The following is a 19056-nucleotide window of genomic DNA, read 5'->3' as shown; positions in this document are numbered from 1 at the left end:
CACCAGAAAATATTACGAATAGTGGCTTGAGATGCGTTCCTTTCAAAGTACATTTCCATGCAAGATGATTTATGTTACGTGTGAGAATATGCAGTGAATTTCTTAAATCACAGGGCGTTATAACTCTCATTCAAAACGTAACACTTTGAGGATCAGCCATTTGAAAAATGTCGGGCCCAGAAGATAGGTCATTTATGCCACTATTTAAAATTTTACCGGCACATTTGTATTTGATATGACTTAACATGTAACACACGCTAAAAAAAAGACTGAGCTTCATGTTAGTTTTCATATTTAATGTTGTTCTTTCATAGATAAAAAATTATGCAATCGATGCCAAAAAGTGTAATTGACCTTCAAAAAAATGTGCATAATGTGTTACTGAGCAATGTCACAAGTCTCTTCATGCCAGAATACTTCGACTTTTCTACGCAACTGATAATCATTTTGGCACGATTTTAATTGCCAAATTAGAGCCTGTTAGTAGGCCTACGGACTTCCTACCATTGTAGGACTAATAACAGTGGATGCCAATAGACGATACAATTCTCGTTCGTACATACATATCTGCTTATGAGTTAACCGGTGTAGAAACGCACTTAGCTGAGTTGAGCGAGCTCGGCGTAACTTCGTAACGTACGCGCCGCGGCCCGTCTTTCTCGTAGGCCTCGTGCTCTGAATAACTGCCATCATTCGCTAGCGAGGTCACGTGACATGAGCTATGACTGGCTGACAAAAGTGCATCGCTCAACACAATCTCTATTTTAGAGTTTCGGAAGCTACTGTGCTGTAATTTGTGGAATTTGTGTAAATACTTTCGCAATACGAAAATAATTGTCTCGCATCAAACAACTTTCCAAACACATTGTTTTTCCAGGATTCGTTTCCTGAAGTGAAGTGGTGGGACGTCCTCCGTTGGTATAAGACCTTTACGATTCAAAGGACTGATACGTTTTATAGCTCCGAGGAAAAGTATACTGTTACTTAACCCGGATGTATTTTCACCCGCTTTATACGCAATTTCATCCGGGAGAAATTGTGTTTTTAACAGGGAAAAATCCGGGAATTTTTTTTTCTTGTCCACGTAGACACCCTGATCAAGAAGAAAAATTTAATGCCACACTTAATATCAGGTGGGGCAAATAAAAGTGGTCCAGAGAATGGAATTCCAGGGTACAAAGAAAGACAGCAGAGAAAAGGAAATACAGTACTAATCTGACTATAGCAGATGTTGAAAGTGATCACCATTCATTTCTTGGCACTTTTGGGCCCGGATCAGCAAGTTGCTGAAGATGGATCAAAGCTGGACTACTGGAATTCCTGCAACCTCATTCAAAATACTCTGCTGCAGTTCTTGAAGACTTTGAGGGTTATTACGGTACACCTTGGACTTGAGGGCTCCCCACACAAAGTAATCACACACTGACAAATCAGGTGACCTGGGTGATCAGCTATGGCCTGACCAGACTAACCTCAGCTAACAACTGTCAGGCATGAAGGTTGTGTAAATTAGTCAAAGACTTCGCCAGATGTATGGGCAGTTGCTCCATCCTGTTTGAAGTAACCGGGTGTGGTTATATAAATTAGTCAAAGACTTCGCCAGATGTATGGGCAGTTGCTCCATCCTGTTTGAAGTAACCGGGTGTGGTTATATGCATACATTCACGTACAGTCGTATCCACTTGTCTGGGCCATTTTTATTGGCTCCACCCTGTATTAGTGAGGTAATGATTTTGCTAGTAAGTACTTGCCAACTCACTGCTGTGGCTGGTTCATTGTTTGAGCTGTTTTCCTAAGGATAATTGTGCAGTTGTAAATATAAAACAGTATTTGTTGGAGAGCAGTGTAATGAATGCAGTTTATGTAAATATCTCTTTCACTGAGAGCTCGGTAATAGTGAGCCTGGGGATTATTATGGAGCACTATAAATGTCATTACAAATTTAATTCAGTTAACTTACAATTTTTAAGGAATTTGTTCATCATTACATTGCAGTGTTGTTTGTATGGCTAAGAATAAGTAGTAATATTGTGAAAAGGATGTTGCTACTCACCATATAATGGAGGTCCTGAGTCACAGATAGGCACAACAAAAATACTGTCACAAAATAAACTTTCAGCCAACAAGGCCTTTGTCAAAAAACAGACAAAACTTATGCGCGCGTGCGCGTCGTCTCTGGCTTCAGCTGCTAGAGACTGTGTGCGTGTGCGCGTGCGTGTGCGGGGGGGCGCGGGCGCGCGTGCACTCACTCGCATGCATGTGTTTTGTTTATTTTTGACAAAGGCCTTGTTGGCAGAAAGCTTATTTTGTGACAGTCTCATTGTTGTAGCTATCTACAACTCAGCATCTCCAGTATATGGTGAGTAGCAACTATCCTTTTCGTAATATTTTTACCTTCCATCCTGGATTTTCCTTTGTTTAAGAATAAGTAGTAAGTGATAGCAATATCATTTCACGTCACTATTATTTTCCTTGGTGGCGTATTGGTTTGTGACTGTAACCTGCAGTTGACTACTCTCCAGGACTGTAAAAGTAACTGAATAGCATCAGTTTTTTTATGTCACTACTTTGTTTAGTAACATTTACATAATTCCATGTTCGGCATTTTACAGTGTTTTGTAGTATCTTACAGACATTTATAGTGTCTTTTCATCGACTCATGCATGTGTGTACTTCTTTTATGTTTTTTTTTTTTTGTTGGTCACTTTTGGTCACTTTCTTCTGAAGAAGTGCATGAAAGTATTAAACCTAGTGTACATGCAAGCCCAACTTTTCTGTGTTCTTGAGTTTCTGTTAATGGTAAGAAAGTTTGAAATAATTCCCCCCCCCCCCCCTCCCCCCCCCCCTCTCTCTCTCTCTCTCTCTCTCTCTCTCTCTCTCTCTCTCTCTCTCTCTGTGTGTCTGTCTCTGCGTGTGTGTGTGTGTGTGTGTGTGTGCATGTGCAAATGTTGAAAAAGTGTTGTGAACAACTGTGAAACGTGTCGTTCCAGGCTGTCACGGATGTAGACGGTCATCATATTCGGCAGCGTTTGTAACCTGGAATGTAAATGTGATACTCATTTAACAAAAGCTACCCTCTCATGTGGAAATTAAAATGAGTTTCTTTAAATGTTTTATTCATTATTGCTCTTCCACATGTTGTTACAAATGTTTCTTTTAAGTTACTTTGTCATGTGATCACATGTTCCTCATGGGGTCCCTCTCCGTTAGCAAAAATGAAATATAATCACCCTGTAAGCTATGTCTTAATTTTTGAAAGTCATTGTCTTTTTATGACAAAAAATAACTTATATTTATGCTTACACTAAACGAGGCTTCTAAGTTATACAATAATTATACCCAGATCAGAATAACAGTGTGATTGACAGCGAAGCACAGTTGCGTGTAGAAGGGGGATCTGCTGTACTTTATTGTCGTGGCACCAATTACTGTCAGTTTAATATGATTTATTTAGTTTGTTAGACATTTTATACTGGATTAATTTTTCTTCATCTGTATGTCATCACATCATTCTAAAGCAGATTTAAAGCTGGAAACGATTTTCTCCAGCTTTCTAATATGTGTATAGCAACTGCATTTCTCATTTGCAACCAACTTGGTAAACCGTTAATTTCTCTTAACCAAATAAAATATTGATTTGGGTTCTGAATCAAATAATGGTTTTTGAAGGACAATATTTTTGCCTTTGAATGTTACTTTTACTTAAAAAGCAGCATAAATGTACATATGCGATGTCCATCCACATATGAGAACTTTTATTCCAAACCTTTTCAAATACAACAAGCGTTTGTAAGTTGACAGAATTTAATGTTATTTCCTCCTGTGTTTCACAAAACTGTCAATTTTTAAGCAGAGCATTAGATTGTTGTAGTGTCCGGTTCAGAGTTTCTTGCATATCCCTTGCGCTAGCATCCCAAGCCAAATGTCACATGGGTATTCAAGCAAAGTCGTTTGTATATCGTGCGCTTCGGAGTGTTGGGAAATCTTGAGCACATTGAATACAAGTATTGTCTGATATGCCCTACTCTTCAGAATTATTTAGAAGTAAATTTGTGCGAAACCTCAATAGTCAGCCTCATCTGTAAATGTAAGACGATCCCTAAATTAATCGATTAAACAATGTAGAAACATTGACCTCAGCAGCAGTAGTTTAATATGTCAATGTAAGATGACCCGATCATTGACCTCAGCAGCAATAGTTTAATATGTGAATGTAAGACGACCCGATATTTTTCAAATGACGAATTTGAGAAAAAAACTTTGTCTTCTAATCGGTTAAAGACGGTATGCCCACCTGCTATGAATTATTCCTTCATTCTTTAAGAGATCTCTTAGTTCCTGGTTGACATATTCCTTCCTACTGCCTGTGCACAAGACACAAATTTTAGAACTATAACTATAGTTTTTTTTCCACTAGTTACTTAAAATTTCTAATAATGTCCAATACTTGTTACGTAGTACATACAAAAATATCTTCCTCATGTAATCAGTCAGGGAATACATGCCATCTCCAGTTGATCTTGTTTCTATCTGAGCACCCAAGTCAGAATATATTAATTCAAGGATACCTTTCACTGTCGAGTCAGAATGTTGGAAAGGTAACCTTGTGTATTTATCTTCCAAGCATATAACACGTGAGAATCAATAGTTTCCGTATAAATAATCCAATTTGCCGTACCTTTCTGCAGAAGCTTTGATTCTGTCAGGTCTTAAATGTCCTATCTTTGTGCCACAAGTTCATGTCATTTAATAGTGATATGGATGTGGCTTCAACCAAATAATTATCTGGTTGGTCCACTTTGTACATGTGTAAAGTCACTTTGTACATGTGTAAAGTGTTTCTATTGAAGGTAGCTTCTTTTGATTATTATAAATCCTACAGCCTTGTTTATCAAAAGTGACGGAATGTCACTTTTACAGTATCTTACTTGCAGAAAGTAAATTCATACTTAACAGTGTTGTGAAAAGAACATCTTTTACTTTCTCTTTTTTGCCCCCCCACCCCCCTCTCTTTTCTACCAGCTTGGGCACCAATGTGTTTGTCACAAATTCCTTCAGCGGGTAAATCCTTATTATTTGCCACAACCATCTGTGGTGAATTCATTTTACACAGAAGTTTAGATGTTTGCTGAAGCACCAGAGTCAATGTACCAGTCTTTATTTATAGCTCTACCTGTTGTATAGTTGGCACGAGGAAAGCTGCATTGTCAGTTTGGCTGACAACAAATAACCAGCAGCGATGTTATGGATAGCTGCAATAGCAGTAGTCCAAGCCTCCTCACTGTGGTCATTTTCATTGTGTATTACAAACCATTTCATGGAAAATTTATTATGTGTACCTAATAAGTGTGACATACACATTACAGAATGAAATGTTTATTCAATCATTCTCAGGCATAATGATATGAAGCGAAATCATTGATACAAACTGTCACTTTGCAGAATGGATTCTAAAATAAATTACAGCTTAAAACAACAGATTACACCTTCTGTTGTCTCTTATTTTACTAACAGATCAATGCAAAAACAAATGTAAAGTAGCCACAGCAGGATGAAGAGCATTTTATACTACTTTAAATTGTAGTCAGAATATGAGATAAATAAAAGAAAATTTCTGTTACAGAACAGATTATTCTCTGAACTATTACTTACTGCATTCCATTCACATACTTTTATCCTCACAAGGAGAGGCCTCAGCGGTGTGATCAACTTCTAGAAACTATATAAACCCATTTGTCATTTCAATTTTCATCTTTCTTATTTTGTGCATAGTGCTCTAGGTTTTTAGGTTATATTTTAAATGTATGTAAGATCAAAGGTGGGAATTTAAGGAGATGGGACCTGGATAAACTGACTAAACCAGAGGTTGTACAGAGTTTCAGGGAGGGCATAAGGGAACAATTGACAGGAATGGGGGAAAGGAATACAGTAGAAGAAGAATGGGTAGCTCTGAGGGATGAAGTAGTGAAGGTAGCAGAGGATCAAGTGGGTAAAAAGACGAGGGCTAGTAGAAATTCTTGGGTAACAGAAGAAATATTGAATTTAATTCATGAAAGGAGAAAATATAAAAATACAGTAAATGAAGTAGGCAAAAAGGAACACAAATGTCTCGAAAATGAGATCGACAGGAACTGCAAAATGGCTATGCAGGCATGGCTAGAGGACAAATGTAAGGATATAGAGACTTACCTCATTAGGGGTAAGATAGAAACTGCCTAAAGGAAAATTAAAGAGACCTTTGGAGAAAAGAGAACCACTTGTATGAATATCAAGGGCTCAGATGGAAACCCAGTTCTAAGCAAAGAAGGGAAAGCAGAAAGGTGGAAGGAGTATATAGAGGGTCTATACAGGGGTGATGTACTTGAGGACAATATTATGGAAACGGAAGGGAATGTAGATGAAGATGAAATGGGAGATAGGATACTGCGTGAAGAGTTTGACAGAGCACTGAAAGACCTGAGTCGAAACAAGGCCCCGGGAGTAGACAACATTCCATTGGAACTACCGACGGCCTTGGGAGAGCCAGTCCTGACAAAACTCTACCATCCGATGAACAAGATGTGAGAGACAGGCGAAATTCCCTCAGACTTCAAGAAGAATATAATAATTCCAATCCCAAAGAAAGCAGGTGTTGACAGATGTGAAAATTACCAAACTATCATTTTAATAACTCATAACTGCAAAATACTAACGCGAATTCTTTACAGACGAATGGAAAAACTGGTAGAAGCCGACCTCGGGGAAGATAAGTTTGGATTCTGTAGAGATATTGGAACACTTGAGACAATACTGACCCTACGACTTATCTTAGAAGAAAGATTAAGGAAAGGGAAACCTACGTTCCTAGTATTTGGCATTTGTAGACTTAGAGAAAGCTTTTGACAATGTTGACTGGAATACTCTCTTTCACATTCTGAAGGTGGCAGGGGTAAAATACAGGGCGCGAAAGGCTATTTACAATTTGTACAGAAACCAGATGCCAGTTATATGAGTCGAGGGGCACGAAAGGGAAGCAGTGGTTGGGAAGGGAGTGAGACAAGGTTGTAGCCTCTCCCCAATGTTATTCAATCTGTATATTGAGCAAGCAGTAAAGGAAACAAAAGAAAAGTTCCGAGTAGGTATTAAAATCCATGGAGAAAAATAAAAACTTTAAGGTTCGCCGATGACATTGTAATTCTGTCAGAGACAGCAAAGGACTTGGAAGAGCAGTTGAACGGAATGGTCAGTGTCTTGAAAGGAGGATATAAGATGAAAATCAACAAAAGCAAAACAAGGATAATGGAATGTAGTCGAATTAAATTGTGTGATGCTGATGGAATTAGATTAGGAAATGAGTCACTTAAAGTAGTAAAGGAGTTTTGCTATTTGGGGAGCAAAATAACTGATGATGGTCGAAGTAGAGAGGACATAAAATGTAGACTGGCAATGGCAAGGAAAGGGTTTCTGATGAAGAGAAATTTGTTAACATCAAGTATTGATTTAAGTGTCAGGAAGTCATTTCTGAAAGTATTTGTATGTAGTGTAGCCATGTATGGAAGTGAAACATGGACGATAAATAGTTTGGACAAGAAGAAAATAGAAGCTTTCGAAATGTGGTGCTACAGAAGAATGCTGAAGATTAGATGGGTAGATCACATAACTAATGAGGAGGTATTGAATAGAATTGGGGAGAAAAGGAGTTTGTGGCACAACTTGACAAGAAGAAGGGACCAGTTGGTAGGACATTGTCTGAGGCATCAAGGGATCTCACATTCAGCATTGAACGGCAGCGTGGAGGATAAAAATCATAGAGGGAGACCAAGAGATGAATACACTAAGCAGATTCAGAAGGATGTAGGTTGCAGTAAGTACTGGGAGATGAAGAAGCTTGCACAGGATAGAGTAGCATGGAGAGCTGTATCAATCAGTCTCAGGACTGAAGGCAACAACAACAACAACAACAACAACAACAACAACGTGATTACTGTGCAGATAAATTGCACATCTGGTAACAAAAATACATTTTCACACAATTGCACAAATATAAATAGATTATTCATCTTTCCTTTTTTAACTGATAAATGGGAATTTTCAAATAATTGAGTATTGTTATGGATAAATAGAATTAAATTTATATTCACAAAAAATATGATTGGAAAAAAATGATTTAAAGAAAGAACAAAAAAAATGAAAAAGTTTATACGATGATTAAAGTGATGTGACAGAGGAAAAGAAAGAAAAAATTACATTTGAACCAATTTATGGAATAAAAATAATGATCACAGTAAATTCAATAAAAAAAATTCAGTGCCTACCTTACGAGATTCTAACCTACAACGTCCTGCATGTGAAGCTGTTATCCTGTCCATTATACCATGCAGTCGGACTGTATAATGCCAATTTTTTTAACTCTGTTGAGTGTTACACATAATTCCGCATTTTCTTTTGTTTCGTCAATTACTCAAAAATGCTGGTCCATCAGAGTGAATGGCCACAGTGTGTAATAACTGGGATCTTAACCTACATCACTATATAGGTAATTTCAAAAAGTCGATCGCACCATCTCCTTGTCAGATGTTTCATCATCACTGCCTTTGGAACTAGAGTCGCTGGATGGGGGTGCCAGATTGATGATTAAAGAATCCATTATTTTGTCTCTTAACACCCTCTTTCCGATAAACTACTACTAGCGGTTTATCAGAGTGATGTACATAAGCTTCCCAATCAGCTATGGTGATTTTGTGTATTGTTTCATGGTTCAGCCTTTTTTGCTACACGTCCCCACACCAATTTTATGTAATTACAATGACATGGGAAGCACCAGTTATGGGTAGTGTGCGTTCATACTTAATTATTGTTTGACATAACGGTGGAAGTTCTTGAGTTAGTTCTCTGTTCATCTGTTGTCAGGTGATAATTTGCTGTTGTAATCAGTAAAACAAACAGTTACCGCATGTACATCTACATGATTACTCTGACATTCACAATTAAGTGCATGGCAGAGGGTTCATTGAACCACCTTCAAGCTACTTATCTAATGTTCCACTCCCGATCAGCGTGCAGGAAATACAAACACTTCAATCTTTCCATGCGAACTCTGATTTCTCGTATTTTACTGTGATGATAATTTCTCCCTATGTAGGTGGGTGCCAGCAAAATACACTGCCAGGAAAAAAAAAAAAGTAGATCTAGAGAGAGGACATTGATTTCAATACGATGATGGCATATACCACCTGTGGGACAGTAGATGTACTGATCATGCTGTCAGTGTTATCCTCCAATAGATAGTGTAATGGCGCTATCTGTGTCTACCCTTTAATAGGGAATGCCCACAGCCAGAAAGCTCAGTGTGGTGCAAACATGTGAAGCAAGCAGAGATGCACTCGTGCTTTCTACAGCCAACTGAGTGAGTTTGATAGGGATCAAGTGGCAGGGAGGTCCTTTTGGAGAATTGCCAAAGAAGTTGGGCTTGCTGCATCAGTTGTGCAACAATACTGGTATCAATGGTCACATGAACATTCTCACACATGTAGATGAGTTGCTGGATGTTCATAGAGCATGAACGCTTGCCAGGATTGCTGATTGTAAGAGCAGCAGTGGCTAATTGTACAGCTGGTACAGCAACACAAACAAGAGGGCTTGTGAGCCCAGATGTGTCAACACGAACTGTTGTGAACTAGTTATTATCAGTGTGAACTACGGGCGCACACACCTTGAGCCCATCTTCCACTCACACCACATCATCAGTGTGCTTGGCTTGACTGGTGCTGTCAGAGGATCACTTGGAGGATGGAATGGCATGTCATGGTCTTCAGCAATGAAAACATTTTCTGCTTGTATGCAGATGATGGTTGCTTGCGCGTATGACGTAGACCTGGTGAGTGCTGTCTCGTAGTGTGCATTTGTCAAATACACAATGGGTCCACGCCAGGCCTTATGGTGTGGATTGAGATAAGCTACAGCTCTCATTCACGTTTGGTGTGTGTGGAGGGGACACTAACCAGTGCTTGGTATGTGCAGAATGTCGTTAGACCCGTTCTGTTGCTGTTCTTGCATCAGGAAGGTAATGTGTTGTTCCAACAGGATAATGCTTTCCCACACACTTCCTGTGGAGCTCAGTGTGTGCTGAGAAAGGGGCAGCAACTTCCCTGGCCGGCACAATCTCCAATCTCTGACTCAAATAGAACTGTGACCTTTCTGACAGGAAATCATGAATTTTATTAGAAGACACATGTGAGGGATGGTGCCAAAAGCCTTATGGAAATCTAAAAATATGGAATCAATTTCACATCCTCTGTTGACAGCACTCATTAGTTTGGGAGAATAAAGAGTTAGTTGTGTTTCACAAGGACAGTATTCTCTGAATCTGTATTGGCTGTTATCTTTTAATTAAGTCATAATGTCTGAGGACAGTATACGTTCTAAAATCCTACTGCAGATTGACATTAGTGATATGGGTCTTCAATTCAACAGATTACTCCTGTTTTCTTTCTTCGGTGTTGGTGTGACTTGTGCAACTTTCCAGTCTTTTAGGTGTGGATTTTTTGACAAGCTCGGAGCTGTTGTATCAGCATCCAGTGAAAGGAACGTGACTGTATACAAACTGGACCAAAGACATTGCCTTGATTTAAGCTGCTTCACTACGCTAAGGGTATCTGCTTCTGAGTTTCATATGTTGACAGTTGTTCTTAGTTTGAATTATGAAATATCTGCTTCGTCTTCTTTGTTGAAGGAATTTCAGAAAGCTATGTTTAGTAACTCTGCTATAGTGGCACTGTTTCACTAACATCATTTTGAAAGCTATTTAACAGCATCTTGGACTAAGTTTCGAGCTTCTGTAAAACTTTGCCAATCTTGATGTTTTGCATTCTTTTAAATTAGGCATGCTTTTCTTGTTGCTTCGGCAACAGTGTTCTGATTTCTGTTGTGTACTGTGGGGGATCAGTACCATCTCTCATTAATCTGTTTGGTATATATCTCTCAACTGCCGTTGATACAATTTTTTAAAATTTAAACCACATCTGGTCTATGCTTACATAGTCGAATTGGAAGAGTGAAGATTGTCTCTTAACAAGATATCTGCTTTTTGAAATAGCTGTATTTTACATTTATTTTTGGTGGATATAGATGTTATGATTTTCACCCTTGCTACAACCACCTTGTTGTCATGAATCCCTATATCCACCATGAGGTTCCTTATATGCTCAGGACTGTTTGTTGCGAAGAGCTCAATTACATTTGTGCAACCATTTACACTTTTGGTGCCCTCCAGAGCCTATTGTTCAAATTAATTTTCTGAGAATGCATTAAGTATGATTTTGATCAATGTTTTATGCCTACCCCCAACTTTAAATAATATTTTCGCCAACATATCGAGGGCACATTGAAGTCACCACCAACTATACTAATATGAGTGAGGTACCTATGTGAAATGACACTTAAGTTTTCTTTGAACAGTTCAGCAACTGTATCATCTGAGTCAGGGTGTCAGTGAAAGGAACCAGTTGTTAATAATGTATACCGGTTGTCGAGTATATCCTTTATCCAGACTAACTCACAGGAACCATCTACTTCAATTTCACTACAAGGTAAACTACTTCTGACAGCAATAAACATTCCACTACCAACTGTGTTAAATCTGCCCTTTCTGTATGTGGTTAGGTCCCTACATCGATTCTAGCTTCAGCACTTTCCATTAGTGCTTGGAGCTCTGGTTCTGTTGCAACACAGCTACGACAGTTTACAGCTACAATACTGATTGTTGCTAGATCTAGCTGTCTGTGTGTGCACTGCAGCCTTTTAGACTGATGCCCTATCTGTAGTTTCATGACACCCTTTAACCTAACAACCACCTAGCACCCGTCCACACAGCCCCTGCTGCCCGTGTAACTGCTTCTTGTGTACAGTGGACCCCTGACCTATTAAGCAGAATCTGGAGACCTACCACCCTACGGCACAAGTCGAGGAATCTGCATCCTTCAAGGCAGCAGAACTGTCTGGGCCTCTGATTTAGACCCTTGCATGGGCACTGTACCAAAGGACCTCAGTCAGGTCTGTTGATGATGCCACAGTTGATGAGCTCCTCTTTCATCTCACAAGCCAGATTGAGAGTCTTTACAACTTCAGATAGCTGCCCGAAACCAATCTAAAGTGATACACATCGTTAGTACCGATGTGACCCACCACCTGCAGTTGGCTGCTCTCAGTGCTTGTCACGGCATCCGGAAGCAGCCTTTTCACATCAGAAATGACTCCTCCCACTATGTATACAGAGTGCAGTCTAGATTCTTCTCCCCCTTCGCAGCCATATCCCTTAAAGGGCCCCATTACTTACCTAATGTTGTCACTCCCAATTACCAGTAATCCCACCCTCTGTGTGAATGCCCAGGCCTTGAGGGCCGAGAGGCTTCCTCTGGAACAAGGCAAGCAACTGCATGAGGCTCAGGGACTTTGTCAGCCACAGATAGCACCTGAAACCTGTTTGTCTGTTGAGCCGGTGAGGCCTTTTGATTGGCAACCTGGAAAGTTTGTAGCTGCCTGCCACACCTTTGAATGACCTCTCACTCAACCATGGGTGGGGGGCCATCCTTAGTGCGGGCAGTACCATGGGTGGCCACAATAGTGGAGCGATTAGGGGGACACTTGGGGCATGCTGGACATTTGTCACATCCTCACATCTGGTCCCCCATAGTGGTTTTCATTGGCAACAGCCTTAGGCTGTGGGACCAAAGTAATGACTGCCTGCAGGTGTGAGCAAAGGGTCACCATTTCAGCTCGCTCCTCCACACAGCGATCAAAGTCCCTATCCATACAAAAGACAGCAAAACTGTACATAAACAGTTATTACAATACTGGACTGCATAGTAAGCACACAAACCTGCAAGAAATTTAAGAACTAAACTAGTAAGTACACATATAACTGTGAATTAAGTTGCTCCTGTTTGAAGCTTGTAAAAATATATAGCAAATGAACACTGTGCAAATGAACACTGTGTTCAGTTTATCAGCAGCAGGAATGCAAGGTGTTCTCACCTGGATGCAAATAAGGCGACAGTTGATTCTGAAACTATTCTTAAAATGTTTCTCTATTCATTTCAGAATGAGAATCGGAGTTGGTTTTCGATTTTGATTGGAACTTCAACTTACTTGGAGGCACAAATATGGTAGCAGCAGAACCAGTGCAAAGCCACCTTGTCCGTCTGTTAGTCAAATAAAACTTCTAGTGTGGTTTCGATTACCCAAGTCTCGCCCAAGTAATATGCAGTTGATGTTCCTTTTGATCTGACTTCATGCATTGTTCTTAGAAACATCATCCTAGCAGCAATAACATCACTATGCAGCATTAACAGTTTCTGTCAGTCATTACATATTGCGATCCCATGTTCTTCAGTATTCTATGTATTGACCTTGTACTTCCTTCAAACTCAGTAGCTTCACACACAGCAGTGAGCAATTTCACTGCCATGGGGAACTTGCACCTTTCATAAAATTTGAAAACTTTTTGACTTAAAATATCTTATTGAAGTTGTAGATTTTTATTACCTGCTTTGGCATTGTATGTTTCTTTCCTGGGCCGAAATACCACATTTCCAGTTGCCTGCCGAGTCGTCTTGGTCTTTCGACAATTTGCCTGGCACTTCGTAAACCAATATTGCCACATGCTGCTGCAGTGTGACCCTGCACCTCGGCAACCTTGAAAACTGGATTGCCTGAATCTGTTTCACATTTGAAGAATGAGCACACTTTAAAAATAAGGCTGCTTACCTGTTTGTGAAACACTTGGAACTTACTTGGGTTTCAGCCACCTGGGCAAAGCTCACAGAACATACAGCAATACCACAGAAATCAGTCAGTTGAAGGTTTGCATATGTAAAACAAGATAGAATGCTCAAATATGATAGTGGCTGAGCACTGATTGGCTAGCTGTGCAGCTGTCAACCGCACATCCCTGCCCCATAGGCCATCAACACTTGTTGCAGACGATGAGAGAAGAATATCTTGTAATTTGAAGTCCCTTCGAATGACTTGCTACTTGCCTTGGTTATGCTGCGACAATTTCTTTCAATATGATGATACTTATTACAGTTATGGCAGTTCAGTCCCTTGGAGGAATTGTGTACAAAGTTTCTATTATCTTTCTCATTTACTTGAAGAGCTGTGTGTCTGTTCGTTGAGGGGCAATGCTATTCGTCTTCCTCTTCCAGCAACAATTTAGTTTTAATAGTGTCTCCAGTTTTTGATATATTGGAATTCGTTAGGCTCATGATTATTGGTTTGTAGTCATCATGCAGTTCAGCCAATAAAATGCGCACTACCCACTCATCTTTCACTTTAAAATTCAAAGCATTTAACTTAGAAGTGGGAATTGCTTTGTATGCATATTCTTCTGCTGGCGTAATGTTCTCCATCTATATTGGGAGGAGTGTAGTCAACTAACAGATTCTTCTCTGAAATCTGAAGTATTTGTATACTTGTTTTAATTTGTCCCTTGCTTCATTTGTAGATGTATATTGCATGTGTATGTAAATTTCTGGGGCAACTGACAATATTATTTTTGCTCTAGCATCTTGCACATTTGAATTGTCCTTTATTTCACCCAGACACAGGTGGGACCCTGTCCACTCGTCTAAATATGGCGCCTAAGGAGCTGTTTCCTCCGATAGCCAGACAACATTCAAGCAAATCTTATTTATAGAGTTTATTAAAATAGGTTGAATTGACAGTACTTAACTTTTATATACTGTGACTTACCACAAGCAATTGGCGACATGCAAATATTCAATGTCCTTCGATATATACAATTTCCATGCAAGCAATTAATATAGATCACAAGTCACACCTTGTCTTCTAGTGCGGCCGAGTCTAGCTGGGGTGGTGCTTATATTCTCTTCATATAGGTGCCACTCCTGTCGTGGTGTTGTCTTAGCGTTCTGTTGGCTGATGTCATGTCACAGCCTTCTCTGCTGTACTGTTCAGGCCGACATGCCGCTGCTTGATTTTATGCGGAAACAACACATCCCATAGCTTTTTGTGCTGAAGATATATTTTCATAACAAACTGCCACATATTCTAGTTTTATCATCCTTTCAGTTTTTCTTTCAGAGGTAATGAAATTAATGCCATAATTTCGGCTTCAGTTGGATCACTGAACTTACTTCCTCTTTTTCTTTTTCTTCTTCTTTTCTTTTCCTTTCTTTTTTAGCAAAATGTGTTTACGGGTTGCACTGGGTACCATAGAACACACACATGAATGAGAATAGATGCGGCAGGTCGACATGTACATACTATTTCTTTGTTGTGTCTGTCATCGGTCTTTCCATGTAATTTGTTAATAACAATACCTTTCCATCGATATTAGCAACTCTGATGCTCTATGTTGACTGCTTCAGTCTTTCAATGCTCTTAGCAGCTTTCTAGTCATCAAACTGACTAATAAACTTATCCTGTGAGGCCTTAACTTTACAAGACTGCTGGAAACAGTTGCACCATAACTGATTGGGTTGATATCACCATCACCTCTTCCAAAGAAATACATTATCGTAGCAGGTTCTTATTGAATAGGACTATCGGGCATTAATTGCATAACTGTGACAAATGAATCCGTTTGTAATTGCAGGCAGTAACATATTTTTCGCAGTGCATCATACAGTTGTTGTTGTCCGATGCTCAGACAACCAGCGATATTAGCACATGAACTAATCAGTCATGAGCACAACTGTGTAATCCATATCTCTGAGCTAGTGTTATGTCAGTGTCAAAAATTATGGCGCCTTTTCACGTATGAAACTGTAGATCACTTAAAGAGCATGTGATAACTTTTCAGAATTGATCGCGGATGTTAATACTGGCCCCAATACCCAAACTCACTTCCCTGAAAATCATGTCTCAAAGGTAATCCGTTTCCCTTTTTCTTAATTGCACCTCAATTAATGAATAAGGCTTTTGTTCAATAACATGATCTGGATGAGATTTAACATGATGAGCATATAGCAAAAACACTCTTGTAACAAATCAGTTATCAACACAGGTTTTATATTTCCATTGATAACATCTCCTGTTCAGTTTCTATTCATTCATCATAATATGTTTGTATCGTCAACGTAATAACAGAAACTATGGTTGCTCACACATATGAGTGCAACTTAATGCTGTGAAGACAACCAGGCAACAACTGATACATGAGTTAAGATCATTCAAAACTTTCTCTCTTTTTTTCCTTTGTGCAGTACATTATAATACAGTACGATACCTGTCCCAACGACGATGTTCAGCTTGGCACAGCCTTTGGTTTCGCATGCATGGTGACCAGCTTTCAGTGTCACCGTACCTTGTTATAGCAAGTCTGCCACATTGCTCCAGCATCCTTGAACCCATGTAACAGAGGGAAACAACAACACACAGCGCACACACTGTTATAAAATTACACGTATCAAGTATGCTGTGACCCAATATAGCTTAACTTTTTCCTTTGATATGACTATTAGGTGCTTTGTATATCATAGTTCTTACCATGAACCACCCATTGAACTGCATCATTGAAATAAGGTAGTGCTGGCCAAGACGGCGTTATATTCTAGCACGGATATTGGCACACTACATACATGAAAAACGGCAGCAAAGAACCTATATAACAGCAGAAGCATATAGTTTCATTTCTAACAAAAATAGATAAATTGATACTTAAATTTGTTCATAAGCATGCTCTTTATCAGAAACTGGCTGTTAATGACACACACAATTTTGCTGTGATTTCAGAGTTTGCAGTTATGATAAAAGACCTGGTTGGAGGTCCAAGTCACATAAAACAGGTTGCAGCAGTGGAGGATGATCCACAGAGAAGAAAACCTGACATATCAAGAGCACGACAATATCTTTCATGGGAACCCAAAGTGAGTTTTAAAGAGATGAATGTGAAATGTTTCTCTGTTGGTTTCTGTTCAGAAAAACTGAATGATACTGCAGGTGTGGTAGGTTTTTCAATCTGTGTTGCTACAGTATTAAGTTGTAATGGAAATGGTACGTAATACGAAATAGAACTGATAAAAAAGGTTAACTTCAGTTGATGGTAAAGTGTCATTCCAATGACAGAAATGAAAAGAAGTCGTCCTCATTTGAATTAGAATAGGCATCAAACAGAGCAACTAGGAGTAAATTATAGTTGCAGCCTCTCAAACATAATTTAGCACAATAAGTTCTGTAATGGCATTACTTCCTCAATATTGCCTTCAAAATCAGCATACACCTCCCAGTATTATTGTAGCAAAACAAATACATTTATTTTTTATGTATCTTGATAGTGTGAAAGGTCTTTGCACTACTGCACACTATCGCCTAGACAATTGCAAGGTATCAGATCACAAAATTGCAGAATGAAGATTTCTGTGAGTTTCAGTCATTATGATTTTCAAAACTTCTCAGTATTCTTATTTTTTTACACAGCTATGTTTGGTAACAAGAAGAGGGGTTTTCTTCTGTAAACGTCACTACAATTGTTAATGATATTTATTGTATACCACTCTTGGTAGACAAGACTTCAACAAATGGTTTTGTGTAGTGAGACTTCAATATCATTTGCTTTAGCCTTTATTTTAAGAGCTCATTAGGAATGTGTGGTGGAAGTTTAACACTATTGTGTTTACACAAATTTTGATCCACTTTGGCACGATTATGCAAACCACTATTATGTCTTACATTAATTTTGGGTCTCGATAACAAATCTATTCAGAATTAAGAGAAAGACAAATGGACATTGAAGGAGAAGAAAATGTTTTAATTTTTACTGTTGTGCACCTAACCTCAGTCTGATTTATGTTCAGCATAGTTGGGACAATCTGAATGCTATTCCTCTTATCACATACTGAGTTGACATAATTGATACAGTGTTCATTTGTTAAGCCAGTGATATTTATTGCATTTTGAACTATAGGACTTAATTGAGGCTACTCTTGCATAGAAGGGGAATTTGTCATGACCGAAATTAAAATTGAGTGTGTCGTTTCAATCCTACCCCTTTTTGCAGGATTTTATTCTGTATTCAGTATGTTGGACGTATGTCGAAAATATTTCCTCTAAGAAATTTTCAGTTTTCCAAAGAATGACTGAAAAAAACATAAGAGACAATATAGAAACCATTTGTTTTATGTTTCAGTGTCATGTAATGTTCTAATAACAGAACTTTGACTTTTACAGGTGCCTTTGGAGGTAGGACTTCGTAAGACAATTGAGTACTTTAGGAAAGAATTGCAGAGAGCAAGCCATTCTGAACGCAACATGTTTGCGCCTGAGAAAAGAATGCGAATTCCTCATGTATAATGATTCAGACGTCATGGTGTCATCTTAAAGTCTTTCCTCAAGTTAGAGATTTCTTTTAAATAATGTGCCTTTCCTCTTTGACAATGTTACATAGAGAGATACTTGATATATTTTTATAAAATATTGTTGCTGTTCTATGACACTTTTTTCTGCAGATTTAAGTTATAGTACCAACACAATGTGTATTGTGTAGTTCAGTTTCAAAGTTGCAGAACTTCTGGAAGACTTCTGTGTCTTTATTTACAGAGTGTGATGGAGTCCTTCCTTTTTTTTTTGGTTTCACAGGTTTTTTATGTAGCCATAGTGTCTTTTTAATCCTTTAGGTAACTGTGATACAAGAAGTGTTGCATTGTGATCTCAAAGTTTTTAAATAATTTATGTGTAATATATGTAAATGTGTGGTATATTGTTGTTACATGTTATGTACATAAAGTTTGTTACTTGTACAGAATTAATATATCATTGGTGCTGGCACTGCGACCATCACATAACAATAACTGTTTGTTATTGGCGCCTTTATGTTGTATAATTCCTGTTTTACTTTGTGTGTTTTGAGATGTATTACTGAGGATAGTGATCTTGCAAAACAAAAAGGGTCCATAGGTCTATCTGATTCATACGTTAACTGCACCCTGTATTCTGTTCCATGCGTGCAGAAAATGAAGTGTTTGTGGTGGAATAGGGTTAATGGTACACAAAAAATTAACAGTGATTCAGAATTGAAGAGATACTGTGAATAATTGCATGGAGCCCCATTCTGAGTAA

At 38.7% G+C, this 19056-nt stretch overlaps 1 protein-coding gene across 1 annotated transcript in view; it reads left to right on the top strand.

The window, feature by feature from the left end:
• Positions 1-18775, top strand: part of LOC126457823 (UDP-glucuronic acid decarboxylase 1) — a 70352-nt gene extending 51577 nt beyond the window's left edge. Inside the window, exons 7-8 of the mRNA XM_050094451.1 lie at positions 16735-16868; positions 18169-18775. Of these exons, the coding sequence (XP_049950408.1) occupies positions 16735-16868; positions 18169-18291 (257 nt within the window). The 3' untranslated portion in view covers positions 18292-18775. The remainder of the gene's footprint in view (positions 1-16734; positions 16869-18168) is intronic.
• Positions 18776-19056: the final 281 nt, after the last annotated feature.

This window comes from Schistocerca serialis, chromosome 2, assembly GCF_023864345.2.
Source record: "Schistocerca serialis cubense isolate TAMUIC-IGC-003099 chromosome 2, iqSchSeri2.2, whole genome shotgun sequence".
In the NCBI taxonomy this organism is placed as follows: domain Eukaryota; kingdom Metazoa; phylum Arthropoda; class Insecta; order Orthoptera; family Acrididae; genus Schistocerca; species Schistocerca serialis.
The sequence above is the reverse complement of the archived record's forward strand: the minus strand, read 5'-3'. Positions and strand labels throughout refer to the sequence as shown.